At 39.2% G+C, this 17,679-nt stretch overlaps 1 protein-coding gene across 1 annotated transcript in view; it reads right to left on the bottom strand.

Annotated features, from left to right (window-relative positions):
• LOC134486296 (uncharacterized) overlaps positions 1-10,765 on the bottom strand; it is a 29,770-nt gene extending 19,005 nt beyond the window's left edge. The window contains exons 1-3 of the mRNA XM_063285197.1: positions 10,736-10,765; positions 9,135-9,194; positions 2,940-3,059 (exon numbers count right to left, since the gene is read on the bottom strand). Of these exons, the coding sequence (XP_063141267.1) occupies positions 2,940-3,059; positions 9,135-9,194; positions 10,736-10,765 (210 nt within the window). The remainder of the gene's footprint in view (positions 1-2,939; positions 3,060-9,134; positions 9,195-10,735) is intronic.
• Positions 10,766-17,679: the final 6,914 nt, after the last annotated feature.

Below are 17,679 nucleotides of genomic sequence, written 5' to 3' on the forward strand. Positions count from 1 at the left end.
TCCTGCCTCAGCCTTCTAAGTAATGATATTGTAAGAATGTACCACCTTGCTCATCTTAGCTAGTCCTAATTTTAAAGTAAACTATAGACTCAAGTAACTTCCCACTTAACAAATGACAAACCCAATGAGGAAAAGCCTTGTGGATCCTGTGTCTCAGTTGACATAAAGAGGATTCTGTTTTCCCTGGATTCTGAGCGCTTACCTTAGAAAGATCAGGAGCAGAAACCATCTCCTCACTGTCTCCAACCATTGCCATCCACCCCAGTTCCACAACAGGTTTCATACCTTTTTATGCACTTTAGAATTTATTGACGACAGTACTTCTACAAAGTGAGGCCAATGGACCTGGCCACCATGCCTTACCTCCCCAAACTTACATTTCCAAAAACCTACCATGAGCGCCATTATGTGAGAAGGGTATTTTGATAGCTATGGAAGACTTTTCCTTTTTTCATAAAAGAGAAAATGTGGACAGACAATTCTATTGCATACTCTGAGAATCCCTTCTCATGTAAAGTAAAATAAATGATTTTTCCCCTTCTGGTCTACACAGTAGTTTGTTTACACATTTGTCACAACATTTAAATTTCCTCCAGGAACTGTGATTGTGTCTTATTCCATGTTGTAACCCATGCATCTAACACATTGCTTCACACTCAAATTCTTGTCTGATGCATAGTTGTATTGCTAGAGAAAATCACCTAACCCATTTTAAAAACAAAAATTTTCTCTCTCTTTAGATTTTATATTTTGCCAGAAACAATAAATGTCTGAACTCCTAGGCTTATAATCTGTGTTCATTTTGCTAAACTGCGACAGCATATTAATTTAAGAACTCTATTCTCTGGCCAAGCACACAAGAAATCATTTTCTTGACAAACAGCAGAGGAAGAGTTAGGAGTGAAAAATATGAGTATTTTCCTAGCTCTGTGCACTCAGGGAACTCATTCCATTCTTCTGCTTTGAATTTTGTCTTTAATACGGAGATAAGATGATGACTCTTGCCTGAGTTTGTGGCTGATATCATATCCAACACATTGTAGAGTGTAAATACTAGCTTCTAAATTATATATATTAGTAATAGTATCATTTTGGCAAGTTTTGAAATAATTAAATACTTTCAAATATATGAATTTGTGACTGAGGAAAACTGAGAACCATTGAAGACCAATATACGTTTACCCACTCTTCTCTGCCTGGTACGATAGAGATGAATCCTAACACAACAGATGATAAACTGAAACCGAATCGACATGCAGAATCCCCTGACAGAACTAATAATTATGATCAAAATAGCTTGAGCAACCTATTTTAATGATCAGATAAGGAACTTATTTGCAACCCACAATGTAAGTAGCTAATCTTCTCTGTGCCTTAATCTACTGACACACAGACTCCAGGCTGAAATAATCTCTTAATAATGAATAATCCTGCTATGGATATAATTCCACAAAGCAGAAAATGCAAAATTATAGAGCATTTCAGGAGGGATTGGTTTCTCTTTTCCCTGCTTTTCCACTATTTAGAGTTTTTTCTTTTAATACAATTTTGATTTTTACTGCCACCTTAAGGATTTAAGAGGCTATGTAGACAGATGGGAAAAGAATATCCAATATTCTCACAAAGAAAACATCAGAGAAAAGGTGTTAAAGTCTAAGAACACATGGAGGACTATATTAATTTCAATTGATAACCTCTAGGAGAAATGATCTACTAATTATGAATTTAGCTTCTGTAGATTTATAATCAAGTGCCTTCACAACTTAAAAGTTCTCTACTTATCCATCTATCTGTGTCTTTCTATTGTGTCTCTATGTCTCTGTCTCTATCTTTCTGTCTGTCTCTGTCTCTTTCATACACATACACACACACACACACACAGAGAGAGAGAGAGAGAGAGAGAGAGAGAGAGAGAACATTCTTTATAACATAGTCACTGGTGAAATAGCCAATGACTGAGTTTTGAATGCTGGAATGCAGATCAAAAGTACATCTTATTCAGGCATACCCAGTGATGCAGGTCTGGAATCACATCAATTTAGGAAGCTAAGCAATGAGGATCAAATTTTCTACCAGGGATATAGAATGAATCCAATGCCAGTTTGGACAATTTTGTGACACCTTGTCTCAAGATAAAAATAAAAAGCAAAATGAACGCTGGAGATAATTCAATGGTGGAATACTTATCTGGCTTTTGTGAGTGCCTTGCTTCAATCCTGTGTATTGAGGTAGTGGGGGTGGGGTAGGGAGCTGATCTTCTAGTGTTGGTAAAGGATGCCTCAGATACATTAGACATCTGACTCAGAAAAGCTGGGATAAAACCTAAGGAGTGATGAGTGATGTGTCTGGGCCTATGGTGAGGCTCATGATCTAACTGATCTACTGTTCTCCACAAGTTGTATGAGCTAATCCCCAAGACCAACCCAGTGCAAGATGGAACCAACCTTGAGCATTGAAAAACCAGCTCTGACCAAAGTTAAATTGAGGAAATTAAAGGAGAAAACACTGAAAATGTGTGAGGGATGGGACATGGAAGACTATGCTCCTCTCTCTAGGGCTTGTGTGTCTGAAGAATCTGGCAGAAGAGGAAATATTCGGAAAAAGAGAAAATGGAAAGAAGAGAGGATATTTGGAAAGGAGAGAATGAAAAGGATCACTTCAATTACCTATGATGGAAGGAGACGATTCAGAAAGGAAACAAGGCCACACTGTGATTTAAATTTGGAAGGAATGAAGGTCTACATGGTGGGGTAGGGAGATAAGAGATGGAAGGAAAGCAATTATGTAATTGTATTTTAATTAAATTTGAAACAATTATAATGAAGAAGTAACTGTCTCTTTCAAAGTTCCCACACAGTGTAGCTGTCTGACCTTGAGAAACACAGACAAACATACCCCATGCATGCTTACATCCCTGTCTTAGGGGGTTAACTCAGCACCTTGTTCAGGGTCACATCTTTTGAAAACCAAACTTTCCCCACACGTGTAGTAATTTCAGGGCAACTACTTCTACTAAATCGCTGAACTAAGGAGTCTGAGTGGAATACATCAGTTTTATCCTAGGAGAAAAAAACAAAAGTTTAAAGAAGAGAGCCTACTATTGCTAATTCCCTAAATCAATCCAAATCCTAACTTCATTCTAAATCCTTATCTTTGGGACCCAATGAAAAGTGATACCACTGTCATTTTTGGAGTAATGTTAGACCATTACAGAAAGGCAGAGCTGGACAAAATGCTGGAAACTACTGACCAAGTGTTACTCAAACCCACCTGATACACACAGATCCTGTGCTTAAAAACTCAGGGAACATTTCAGAAATGGGGGTGGGAGGGATAAATATTGTAAGAGAGAAAGGACTTGGAAGTCTCCTGTGAGATTGTACCTTCTAGATACAAGGAAACTAAACCCAAGAAATCTCAATAACATGGTTGCCAGGAGCAAAACAAGACCTAAAAAATTCCAGTAAGTTCACAGTCCACTGTAGACAGGAGAAATCTCATAGGGCTCCACCCTCAGACCAAGAGTTATGGGCAATTAACAACTGCTAAAAGAGGGAGACTAGTCTTCTTCCGTGAGTGAGTTCCTTATCCAGTACCAACTGGTCAGTCCTAGAAATATATAAATATGCAAACAATGATAAATTGAATCAACAGATCATATTTGGTTTTTGTTTGTTCTTGTTGTTTATTTTTGTTGCTCGGTTGGTTTGTTATGTAAGTGTAGCAACAACATTTAAAGAAGAGAAGGCCATTAATTCAGAAGGAATGAAGGTCTACATGGTGGGCTAGGGAGATAAGAGATGGAAGGAAAGCAATTATGTAATTATACTTTAATTAAATTTGAAACAATTATAATAAAGAAGAAGCCACTGTCTCGTTCAAAGCAGACATCCCATAATCAGCCAGTAGAACAAAGCTGACTTCTTGAAGAAATAAGGACATCAGCATCAAGAAAATAACAGCAGAAGTCAGTGGACAGAGGGGACAAAGACTGTAAGATACATGGTCCTATATGGTTTCCAAAACATGTTGACATGATTTTAATTGTGTCACAGGTCAGGTAATACCTTAATCTTCAAAGTACTTTCCTTTCAAACATGAAGACCTGATCCACAAAAACACATTAAAATGAAAACTGGGTATGGTGGTGTGCTAGTACTGGGGATCCAGAAATGAGGTGTCTGATTCCCCTATTCATAATGGATTCTATCTGAAAAAACAAGATGAACAGCACCAAAGTAAATCAACTAGTACTGCACACACACTTGGATACGGAATCACATACTAGTTGGAATCACCTGCTGGGTCATAAGCACCCTAACAGTAGTCACCCTTCAAAGAAAAGTGACTCCCTCTTCTCCAGCAGCCATTAACAACCAGTGATTCCTCCGCTAAGGGTGGAGCCTTAGGGGCAACTCTGCACTGCGTACTAGACATTTTGGAAGTTTTACTGAGCTTAAACTCGTGCATGTCTTCTGCAAATAACCACAACTGTGTCAGCTTGCTATGTCAAAAACTACAGGGTGAGCTATAAAGCAGAAAACCCATGGCATCTTCTTTGCAGGTTCTTGGGGAAGCACATGGGACTGGAAGCTCCAAGTAGCCAAATGCAAGGAAAGAGAATCAAGTTTAGTAGCCCAGTGGTGAAGAACCAGATGAAAAGAAATCTGGAACCCAACTACCCCCACCCAATCATACTGACAGCTTTCCTGCTGCAACTGGCATTAAAGTCAATCAGTGTGGAAAAACACCAGTCCAGCATGACATTTTACCTTTATTCCCTAATGCCTTTTCTGTACTTCTGTGAGGAAAATAGAGAGAAATATAGTTAACTTGTGGTGTTTATTTATTTGAAGTTTGAGGGATTTTTCAAATAATTAAAAAGTCTGGCCACCTGGAGCAAAGATAGTCACTCAGTGAGCAGCCATGGGGAGGTGGGGAGGGAGAAATATATATATATATATATATATATATATATATATATATATATATATATATATATATATATATATATATAGAAAGTTCACTGAGACCATTCTTCTTAAGATCTACTATTATGACAGTTTTAGTTAGAGCTACCCAAGGCCAGAGGAGGAAGCCCAGAAGAACTGAAAAATGAAAACCTGGGGGCTCTTCCAGCAAGATATGGGCATGGCCATTTGCTGACTAGTTGAACTACTCTGCAACCCTGAGAGATATCTTTCCTCTCCCATGTATAGTCTAGGTGACACCAGATAAATTGATGACCTACTCACCCACCCCCCCAAAAAAGCCCTGTGAAACCCTTAAATCCTACCACAAAATGTTGTCTTACCTAGAAATGAAATCATTCCAGATGTAAACACTGAAATTTTCCTAAGTGCTAATGCCATTTTCAGTTATTTCAAGGTACTTCTGAACAAGAATTACAAAATAATATATTGTCAACAGCTAAACATGCTGGTAAAAGTAAAACCACATAAATATATCAATTAATGACAAGCAGATATTCTGAGAAATGTTTCTTCATTGAATTTGCCATTGTGTTATTCAAATAGCATATGCTTACACAAATGTATTGTGATGGTCGTTTGAATATGCTTGACCCATGGACCCATAAGACCTATATTATTAGGAGCTATGGCCTTGTTGAAAGAAATGTGTCACTGGGAAGCTATGCCCAGTGCAGGAGAGTCAGTCTTCTGTTGCCTTCAGGACATGATGTAGAACTCCCTTCCAGCTCTGTATCTGCCTGCATGTTGCCATGCTTCCTGCCTCAATGATAATGGACTGAACCTCTGAACCTATAAGCCAGACTCAATTAAATGTTCTGGCTTTCTTCATAAGAGCTGCCTTGGTCAAGGTGTCTCTTCACAGCAATGGAAACCCAAACTAAGACAGAGGTTGGTATCAAGAGTAAGGGCATGGCTGTGATAGACCTAACCATGTTTTTGTCTGGAGGACTATGGATTTGGGGATGGGAGATTTGGAAAGCAGTGGAATGCTTTAAGTGGGGCTTAATGAGCCACCCTAATAGGAATATGGAAGACTTGGCATTAGGGCTGACTTACAGGCTCTGAGCTTTAGTCCATTATCATCAAGGCAAGAAGCATAGCAGCCTGAAGGCAGATGTGGGACTGGAGAAGCAGCTGAGAGTTCTACATCTTGTTCTGAATGTAAACAAGAGACTCTCTCTTCCACATTGGATCAAAGCCCACCCCCACAATAACACATTTCCTTGAATAAGACCACACCTCCTAACTGTACTATTCCCTACAGGTCAAGCATTTTCAAACCACCATAGTGGTACAGCTTAATCACATAAAAATGTGTCTGTAGTTAATAGATATGGTACACAAGAGGTGAATGAGGCTCTAGTTGGTACAACAGGCTCTACAGGGTTACTGTCAACTTTGATTTTTGGTTTTAAGATGGGGGTCTCACAACACAACTCAGGCTGGCCTCGCACTTGCCATCTGCCACCTGGCAATTCTAGCCTAGAGAATGTGTAGGCTTTGTTACATCTGTCATGGAGGAAGAATTTCCAACCTCCCATATGTGGCTCAAGAATCTGTAGATTTCTATTTGCCCTGCAGTATTTGTATTGGGTCTGATCTTGTGGCCTCTGTACTAATCCAGAGATGAATGAAGTGCCACCTTGCTGAAGCCCTCCAGCTTGTCCCCGCCAAGAAACGTTGTAAATTAACTGGCCACTGTGAGCACAGAGAAAATGACAAGAAGAAAGTTCAAATGCAGCTCCTCCAGGAAGACTTCTTCCTGCTGAGCTGCCGACTCACATGATTAGGAAGGATATTTTACTGCAGAGATAAGAGGGAACCTTTAGATCCAAGAAATCTTTAGTGTTCAGTCTCAAAATTCTTTTAAAGTATTCAAAATGTAGAGCTCCTCAGGAGTCTATGGTTGACCACTGTGTACTTTGACTTTCTCTTCCCAAACAGTATGTTTTTGGAAGCGTGACCCCAGAGGCAGGTGCAGTCTTAAAGGTGAATTTCGATGGCAAAATTTAACTGCAAATCAGAACAAATAAACAAGGGTATTTTCAGTTTCCCATTCCTCCTTAATCTGTTAGGAATGCATGCTAAATAACAGACTTCCTTTTACTTATAATTCTAATAAGTAAATAAATTTAGTAACTTCAGGTAGAGATCATTCCAGAAAATATTATGATGGAGAAGAAAAGAGCAAAAATACCATGGCTCCTCTTCCTTCTGCTTCTCCTTCTTCTCCTCCTCTTTCCCCTCCTCCTTCCCCTCCTCTTCCTTCTCCTCTCCCTCCTCCTTCCCCTCCTCCTCCTCCTTCTCCTCCTCCTCCTCCTCCTCCTTCTCCTCCTCCTCCCCCTCCTCCTTCTTTTTCTCTACTGCAAATATAGTCAGGCTTTCTTTGGTCTGTCTTCTTGATAGTTTGCATATGATGTCTCAAAAAGTCAATAAAAGCTAAGTGATTTTCAAACTGTGTTTCCCTGCTGTGAAGATTATCCAAAGGAATTTGTATAGCAAGGTTCATCACTTACCAGAAGCAAATTACCTGTAATGTAAGCACAGTGCAGGTGTTGAATACTCAGTAAGTCTTGATTCCTGGGTATAACTCGTTGGATAGCGAGAGGTCCATGAAACCAGGATTGCCAGTGTTGCCCTTAGAAGTTTAATTTTCCATGGGAAAAACATCATTCAAGTTTTGTTTCCATAATCTACACCTAGAGCCATGTTATGTGGCAGTGACTTCAATGCTGAAAAGTTAACATAACTTTATAAAACTTACATTGAAGCTTATTAAACAATGTAGATCCCTTTTTTCTTACCTGCATTAGAAAGATTCCTAAAACATTGATTTTTTTCTCAATAAGTCTGACACAGCAAATCATTGTTATAATACTGTCATGAATGTTACAGGAGTAACCAATAACTTTCTAGTTGAACTTAAGGTCCCAAAAGAAGGAACTTCTCCTGTAACTGACCAAGAACATATTACTATGGAGGACATAGACTGGAGTACTATTATTTTTTCTAAAGGAACATTATATCAAATAGTCTTCTAAAGTCTCATACTAATAAACTAGGGCAATTCTCACCCATAACCAGAGAAACATTTTCATGCGGCAGGTACCAGTTTATTCAGAGATACACAACTAGTCAAACTGCAACTCAAGTGACTGTTCGAACAAATATCCCGAGACAGAATACTTATTCTAAATGCCTCTCCCACAAGGATCAGGGAACATTATGGAAGAGAGAACAGAAAGACTGTATGAGCCAGAGTTATGGCATTATTTCCATAAAACAGTGTCTTCTGGATTCACAATGACTAGAGTTGCCAACCCAAGGCCTGCATGAATTAGGTGGTCAACATTCCAGTATGGAAACAGAGTGAGTTCATGGCGATCTTTCCTAGCAAGAGAGTGTTCATAATTGATGGCTGCTGTTGGAGCATCACCTTTTCTTCACTGGTGTGGCCCATGCTCCAGTAGATGATACACTGTACCTACGTGCATACTACAAAGCACTCAACTGACCATTGAGGGAAGGGGGTAAAGGAGAAATTGGGAGGGATATGTGAGGGAGAGCTTCCTGGAAGACTTGAAGGTGGGAAATGGGTAGATAACAAATATTGTATTCATGTATGAAATCATTAAGTAATAGGTATTTTTTTAAAGAGATGAGGCCTTTTGGGAAATGGCAAAAGCATAAGCAAGGAGTCCTTGTGAATCAATTAGCAATAAGGAAACCTCAGCTTTTCAAGATTATCATAAATAGGTATAATTTTAAAAAATGGAGATAGTATGGGACATACAGTACACTGTCCTTCAACCAAAATTTACAAATTTTTTATAAAATTAAATAAAACTAAGTTGGTTAGATGGTAACAACCTTGTTAATTATCCTCATTTAAATTTTCTATAATGCACAAATGAATCAAGATAAGCCCATTCTACCTTATATGTATACAATGATTATTACTTCTCAATTTAAAAATTAAATGACTTTTAAAAGACTGAGGTGTTTTTGTTTCATTTGAATTTTTAGCTATTTATAAACACCTAGAAATATTATGTAAATGTAGTTTATGGCCTCCTAAAGACAAAACCACTTGCTAAATAGCAGTCATTGTTGAATGCCTATGATATGCTACAAAGTCACGTGACCTTCAGCTTCAGTTTTAAGCTTGTAATCCTCTGTTCGGATGCTGAAGTCAGCGGCCTAGAAATGGTAGAGGGAATACTCAGGGCCAGGGGCATTCGAATTCGAAGCCTTCATTCTCTGCTCCTGTTAACATTTGTTTTTCTCCCCAACAAAGCATGTGCAAAAGGTTTGAGCAGAAGTTGCAGGCAGCCTTTACTGAAAGAACAGATAAGAAGCCCAGGCTTGCAAAGGACTGTATACTCAGTCCCAAATATCTCTATCACACGCCTGAAATTCCCCCTTCATAACTTCATTCACTTACGTTGAAAATTGGTTGTTCCTACCATTTCTTTTAACATATGGAAACTCGTGTAGAGATAATAAATGGATCTTCAAGGACATCAGCTCCAGAATGCCTGCCTGTTCTGTTCAACTAACAAAGCACTAAACACCTGTTTGGTACAAGGGACTGAATTAAGCCATCCAGGAAGACAGAGATACAGGAGATACTCTGCATAAGGCCCCCTCACAGTGAAGAACTATCTGCTACGGAAGGGAAGTAGCAAAAGCTACTGAGTTTAAAAGCAAAGGGTGCTTTCAAATCAATTATACTGAAAATAGACAGCATTGACACATGGTGGAGAAAATGCCCCATCTCTCAGACCTCAAGACAAACGTAAGCACATACAAGTTAGTTGATGTTTAATTTTGTTGCATGCATTCTACTTTTCAAAAGGGGAGAAAAAGAGAAAAGTTCATTAGATCTGAATCTAAATTGAACCTAATACCCCTGATACTGATGAATTCAATATAAAATCTTTCTAAATTCCATTTTACTTTTATCAATGTGTACCCAAAAACAAACAAACAAAACAGCAGTTTGCATCACCTACTTATTCTGAACTTATTTGCTTAATTCCATATTCAATAGATCTTTAAGAAGGCCTGGTAAGAATAAAATCAGGACATCACTAAGAATAATAATACTTATATTTACTTCAAAAAATAACAGCAGATTTACAATGTGACACGAGCTAAGGCAACAGAAGGAAGGATCCAATCTATTCAGAGTGTCACTGGGCTATTCTTCCTGATTGCCTGTCATGGAGTCCAGACTCCGGCTGTGTCTGGGAGCTCCCACCCACAGTTTTTGCTCACAACTACAGTAAGTGACACAGCCTAAGTACTACCAAGAATTCATGTATCACTCAGCACCTCACACTCTCATCTTACAATCATCTAGAGGAAAGGGGCTTAGACATGCAGTGAGTTGAATAACTCAAGATGACAACGGAAGCACTGTCCTGGGCATAGTCTTAAGATAATGTCCCCTGTGGGAACTAAAGGAAGCAGAAATGCTTATGGGCTGCTGCCAGCAGGGAAAGACTTTTTCCCATTATAAGTAGCTTAGGTAGGTTTATTTCGACATCTGCTTCCCCAGCAAGAGCAGTCCTGCTAAGGTTGAGTTTTCATTTCTCCCCGGTAGTATCCTCCTGACACTTATTATAAGTCAAATAGCAATACAACACTGTCCTTGGGGAGAATTCACTCTCATTTTGACTGTCATGTGAGACAGAAGCAGGGAAAGGACAAAGTTCTTACTGGGAGCTTCTTCTTACCTTCTCCAAGTCAGAGAAGAGCAGCGCCATGAGCTTCCAAGTGGGGACAGCTGCTAAAAAGAGCTCCTGTTTTCTGCCCGCAGACCACCTCCCCAGCAATGGTTTTCTAAATCTGCCATTTAATCACTAGACTAAAAGAACACTGAAAATGAACACTACTGTACCATTTACATATTCAACCAGATGAGATTCTGACTTTAGATCCAGGCAATTATTCAGCATTATTATATAAGCAGTCTATTGCAAACAAATTTGCCTCTTGTCTCCTAAATAATAATGACTTCATGAATAAAAGCTGTGTAGGGTTCTAGTTAATGAGATATATGTTGATAAGTACACACCCTACTTTCCTTTTATATATGAAATCAATTAAATGAAATGAAATGAACCTGCTCCCTTTCTGTTTATGCAAGGTCAACAGTGAAGACATTCTACCAATTGAAAATAATCTGTGGTAAATTGTTGGTTAATTAAAACAGCAAGTAATATAGGCTGGTTTGTTTCTACATACTACTCCCCAAAAGCTAAATGTTAATTTAGGTTTGTTTGGTTTTTTTGTTTGTTTGTTTGTTTTCGCTGGTTGGGATTGTTTACTTTGTGTGTATGTGATTATGGTATTAATGTATTTGCATTTGTATGTGCACATATGTGCATGTAGAGGTCAGAGATGAATGCCAGGCCTCTTCCTCAACCATTTTCCACCTTATTTTCTGACACAGGGTATCTCTCTGCACATGGTGTTCAATGATTTAGCAAAATTAGCTCACCAACAAATCTAAGGAGTTGCACTGTCTCTATATCCCTAGTGTAAGGATTTCAGACAGGCATCATGTCAACCATTTTTTAATGTAGGTATGGGACATCAAACTCAAGTCTTCATACCTGTGTAGCAAACACCACATAGACAGCCACATTTCCAACTTCAGAATTAGGTTACTTTGAGAAAAGAAATGGCACTAAACAATAAAACAAAACAATTCAAAAGCTTTTGTATATGGTTCGTTCCTTTTTATTGGCCAGGACCTTTTCAAAGTCATCTTCTCGTAATGACTCCCTAAATATGTAAAAGAAAGTGTTTCCTTATTGAGGCAAGGGTGTATCCGTGTGTGTGTGTGTGTGCGTGTGTGTGTGTGTGTGTGTGTGTGTGTGTGTGTATGCATGTGCATGTGTGTTTTCTTGGGCAGTATGTGATGAGTATTTTGCAACCAATACTATGACCACAATACCTGACAGAAAAAAAACTCCATGGAAAAAAGATATATTTGGGTTCATAATTTAACAAGATTGTGAAATCAGGGTGTACTAGTGCAACCCAGGTCATGGCAGGTAAAGAAGAAAAAGGAAAACTGTGTGTACACTCTGTCTGTCTCCTTTTGTTCCTGTTACTCTATTCAGGTACATATCCATGGAATGGTGCCATCCACATTTAGGATGTATCTTCCACTCACCCATAGAACCCACTGGAAACTCCCAATCAGTCCCCAAAATGCTTCTTAATCCAATCATGTTTACTGTCAAATTTAACTATTCCATACTGGGGAGATGAATCAGTGTGGAAAGCACTCACTGCATATGCACGAGGACCTGAATTTGGATCCCATTATCCATACTAAAGAGAAAGGTTTGGATCATAAGGGCCTGTAATAGCGTGTTCCAGCTAATATGGTTGAACTAGAAAACTCCATTCTAGATAAGGGACCCTGTCTCAAAAAGATACAGTGAAGAGGATTGAAGAAACCCAGCCTCAGTCTCAGAGCTCACTATGCACACAGATAAGCACATTCATTGGCACACACTGATGCTTGCACACATTTACATGTATACACATATTAATGGCTCATCTCTTTGGGCTCATAGTTTATGAACCCACATAAATGTGTATCCACAATGATGACATCGAGTGGAGTACCACCTTCTCTGAGCCACAGGCTCACTGACAAAATTAAAATAATAATACCACCTGCTTTAGAAAGTATCCAAAAAGATTAAATGAGGAAATGACAGACAAGAATTCTGTTCACAGTCTATAGTGACAGCTATGCTGGTGCTAATGGTTCCTTTAATATCTCGTTGTTAAGCTATGTGTTATATGAAATTGAGACCTGAAATTACTGTACCCAAGATGGTACAATTTGGAACTCAGTCTACTTAAATCACAAATCAGACCCGCTGCATTCTAAAAAATCAATTACCTTTATCATCTCATTCACACTCACTCCTTTCTGACCTAAAAGGTGGAAGTTTGAAAGATCATATTCCATAGGAAAAGCAAGATAGGAAGACTTTCTAAACTCCAGAGAACCACACTTGACCTGGACCCAACAGAAGCCACTTCAGCCAAGAACAAGTCATAAGAAGACCTTCAACTTTACTCACTTCAGTTATCACGCTTGTGTGAAGGGGGTATTTTATGCAAAGAGTTAGGGTTATACTTCTTTTTTCTTCCAAAGCTCTAAACAGCTCAACTTCAGTCTAATCAAGCAGAAGAAATTATCTGGATACTTCTCAAAATTCTCAAGTGCCAAGTTTCAGTGACAGTCAAAAACTCAAGCAAATTAAAACAGAGTCAAGGCTTTCAAGGAATTCTTAGTGAGTTCCAGAAAGGCCTATTTTCAAAGAAAAACCTTTCTCTGACTTCTAAAATAACCTATGTTTAAAGTTAATTATTTTCATATAATAGAAAAATGAGTAAGAAAAAATAAGTCTTCTACTCAGAAATTATTGCTAATGTATATAATGTACATTTTTTGTCAATCAAATGTATACAGATACATATAACCACGAACTACTTTGCAATAGAAGTTTTCACTGAATAGGCAGTTGTCTTTCTGTGACAGTAACTGTGGATTCAAGTGAGCTTTATCATCTTAAAGGATGCTACTGTTTTCCACTATATTGAAGTTTTATTTCATTAAACCTTTGCACTGTAAATCAGGTGGTTTTCATGATGAGGAAGGGTTACATGTGTCTCCAGGTGGACTTAAGCGTGTATGTGTTACGTGTGTGTGTGTGTGTGTGTGTGTGTGTGTGTGTGTGTGTGTAGCAGCATAAGGGCATACAGAAAGACTCTACCATATTGAAAGATTCTTGATCCTTATAAAATGATGCTCAAGACAGACACAACCTGTCCTTTTGTTTTTCCTGCTTAAATATAACCTACCCACCTCTCTAGTATTATTAAGTTGGTCTGAGTCTTTTCATCCTCCCACCAGTCTCTCTATTGTTTGTATCAAATGTAGAAATATATTTATATGTACTTATATATGTCTAATTTCTAAAATTGGAAGATACTAACTTATATTAAGACTACTTCCTACTCTGCAATTGATAAGGCAGAGACCCTCCAATGCCTTCCAGGTGACTTCTCAACATGCTTTGAAATCTGATCTGGGTCCAGAAACAGGCTAAGGAAATGAGTTTTCCTCAACCCCTGTCCCCTATGCCCACACTAAATGTAAATGGCTTATTTGTTAGCCATAGGTATCTCCACTCTTTCTAGAGGTTTCCATGGGGTTTCTTACCTCTGCTAAGAATAAAAACGTAGCAATCACCACTTGCTACATGAACACAAGCTACTATTCATGAGTTTCAGTGATATCTTTGATAGCCACTCACCCCCTGCCTCTTTTTTCCCTAGCCATGCACACTGGAATGCAACCTCTATGCTTTACCAGTCTAGACAGGTACCTGAAATACCAACAGCTTGGGTTTTTATGTGTTGTCAGAATCTGCAATGAATTTAAAGATGAGTAGGTGCTAGGACTGGAGATCAGCAAGGACAAAGAAAAATCTCTGCTAGCTGGGATCTAACAGTTGGGTACTAAACTGCCACTACCTACTACTTCAAACAGTTCATCAACTACTAGAAGTAGCAGAGAGACCTTTTAACATAACCCTCAAAGTCTTAATAAATCCGATATCACCAAACAACGGCTATCTCTGATAAGTGCCATCTGTGCACTAGGCAGTGTTCCAAGTACATTTCATGTAGTAACTCACAGGATTACTTGAAAATAGCTTGATTATTAGCCTTTTGTGAAGATAATTTACCCATGTGATGGACTTAGTCATCAATTCAAGAGCCTGGGTCCAGATAGTAGTTTTAAATGTTTCCATAGACACTCTCATTCACACATATATGAATGTACATATGCCACACATTCATCTATGTCACACCACACAGGCATGTCTGTAGCTCGTATTCATAGATCATGCAAACCCATCACACAACACACACTATACACTATATAAGCTCAGCAATACCACATACATGTCTCACTTTACATATAGGTATACACCCTATCTATGAATATATCACATGGACACATAGCCCATATGTATGTGCCACACACATGCATATATGCATGCATTCCCTGCTCATTGTCCAATGAAGTATAGTGAAGAATAGAGTACATTTTTTAATGGAATTTCAAACCACCTCAAGGCCTGCTCCTGCTCCTATGAGGTACAGACTTTAGCATAGATGCTTCTAGGCTGATGAGGGAAACATCAGAGGTGGGCAGACAAAGACATGGTGATATATCAGAAGTGTTCTACTGATGTGCTATTCGAGGATCTCTGTAAAGCTCACAGTTTATTCGCAGAGTACTTTTCCTGCCTGGAAACATGGTCTCCATTCTTTGCTGCCTCCCTGTTTTTCCCCCATAGTGGTGCCCCCGCTATATCCCTTAGCAGCCTCTGCAGCAGCTGAATTTCTATGTGTATTGTCTGTCCCACCTGCTCGGCATTTTGATACATATGCTACCATACTGTTAGCTATGTCAAAAGATAAAAGTACTGCATTGTATTCTGGAGACCCTGCTACTCATTTATTATTCAGAGGCTGTCATGGCTTTCAAGGGATAACCAAACAGCAATTATTGACTTTGAGGTTCAAAATAGGATTGTGAAACTTGGAAATAAATGGAGTCTCAAAAGGCGGGTGCTTTTGATTTGTTAGATTCTATCTTTTTGGAGAAAAGGTTTGCTGAGTTCTAAAATCTTGCCTTCAGCTTTTAAGAACTAATACACAGAAGATATATAAAGTTTATTTGATAAGCACAGTTTCAGAATAAATTCATAACGACATAAAAAAGCAAGTTTGCCATCTAAAATACGGTAAATTGCCATGTCTGGGGGAGAAAAGAAACATCACAGAGAAATAGTAGCTTAAACAGCAGGGTAATATCCCCACTCCTTTCAGTTATGAGCCTGAATCCTTTCAGAAAATCTTTAAGTCCTGGGGAGCATACCTTAATTGTGCCTTATTTTCAAGATGCAGTCATAGATGTCCTTAAACAGAGAAAGCAAGAGGGCTTTGGCATCTTCCAGGAGGGCTGAGTGCCTGCCATATAAAAACTCTGTGCTTCCCCACACTCACTGGGGCACTGGCAGTTATAAGGAGGATCTTCTGGGAAATGTTTGACAACTACTCTCTTAAAAATAAATTCACTCTGATTTTTAGGTCAACAAAATGATTCTCCCAAAGATGTCAGTGTTCTCGTCTCTAGAGCTCATGTGAATGCTTCTTTATATGGAAAACAGATTTTTATTTAAATTAAGGAGTTCAGTATTATTATAAATTATCAGATGCAAAAGGTAGGATCCTTGTTTAGAATGAAGGATGCCTGAGTCAGAGAAGATGACAGGGAGGCAGGGACAGGGAGAGACCTGTGAGCATAGAAACAAGGAAACAGACAGGGCAGGAGGAGAGAAACTTGAAAAGGGTATGTTGCTGGTTTTGAACAAGGAGAAAGAAACTGCGGAAGAATGCAGGTGGCCCGTAGCACCAGGAAAATGGTCTCGATTTGAACTTCTGGAGGAAGCATGCCATGCTGAATCATGACTAGAGGAATGTTGACCTCTAAAACTGTAAGATAGTAAAAGGCGTGTTGCTATATGGCATCATATTTATGGTAATTTGTTGCCATACCTTATAGCTTTCCAAAGATGTAAACCCTTTAGCAGTCTAATGTGAAGCTTAAAGGTGAAAACACTGGATACAAGATGGAAATCAATTTCACCATTAACTACTGCAGGCTGATTCGGGTTGGTTGTCAACATATGACTTAGGCATGGTTGAGCAGGGGGAACTTTCTGTACCTCAGGAAGTCCACTGAAAAGTGATAGAACTAGCCATTTGTGAATTGCTGTGTTTTTTCTGCCCCCTCAAAAGGGGTGCCTGAACTCAGGTGAGGTCAGGTGAATTCTTTTTTTTTTCCATCTTTATTAAATTTGGGTATTTCTCATTTACATTTCAAATATTATTCCCCTTCCTGGTTTCCAGGCCAACATCCCCCTAATCCCTCCCCCTCCCCTTCTTTATGGGTGTTCCCCTCCCCATAATCCCCACATTACTGCCCTCCCACCAACAATCACGTTCACTGGGGGTTCAGTCTTAGCAGGACCAAGGGCTTCCCCTTCCACTGGTGCTCTTACTAGGATATTCATTGCTACCTATGAGGTCAGAGTCCAGGGTCAGTCCATGTATAGTCTTTAGGTAGTGGCTTAAATTCTTAATTAGTCAGATAAGACTGCAGCCTGTGACTGGGCGGTAGAAGAGGGAGTGGGGAGCTGAAAGTTTTAGCTGAAAGAAAAAGGAGGGAGGGAGGGAGGGAGGGAGGGAGGGAGGGAGGGAGTGAGGGAGGGAGGGAGGGAGGGAGGGAGGGAGGGAGGGAGGGAAGGAGGGAAAGGACTCAGACAGGAGAGACAAGATGGAACTTGAGGGAGAATGAGCCAGAACCACGCGGTCCTAGGAGCCGTAAGTAATTGGGAATTTCTTACATAGACGATTAAATAAGGTAGGGCACATCTGTCCAATCTAGGTGTGCAGCTTGTATCAATATCAATTGAGCTTTGAGTTTTTGTGCGGACATTTGATAAACTACAAGCCTCTGGAATTTTCCTTTTACCGGGCTAGGGGATTAGAGTCAGCAGGGTAGATG

Source organism: Rattus norvegicus, chromosome 3 (genome assembly GCF_036323735.1).
Source record: "Rattus norvegicus strain BN/NHsdMcwi chromosome 3, GRCr8, whole genome shotgun sequence".
Taxonomy (NCBI): Eukaryota; Metazoa; Chordata; class Mammalia; order Rodentia; family Muridae; genus Rattus; species Rattus norvegicus.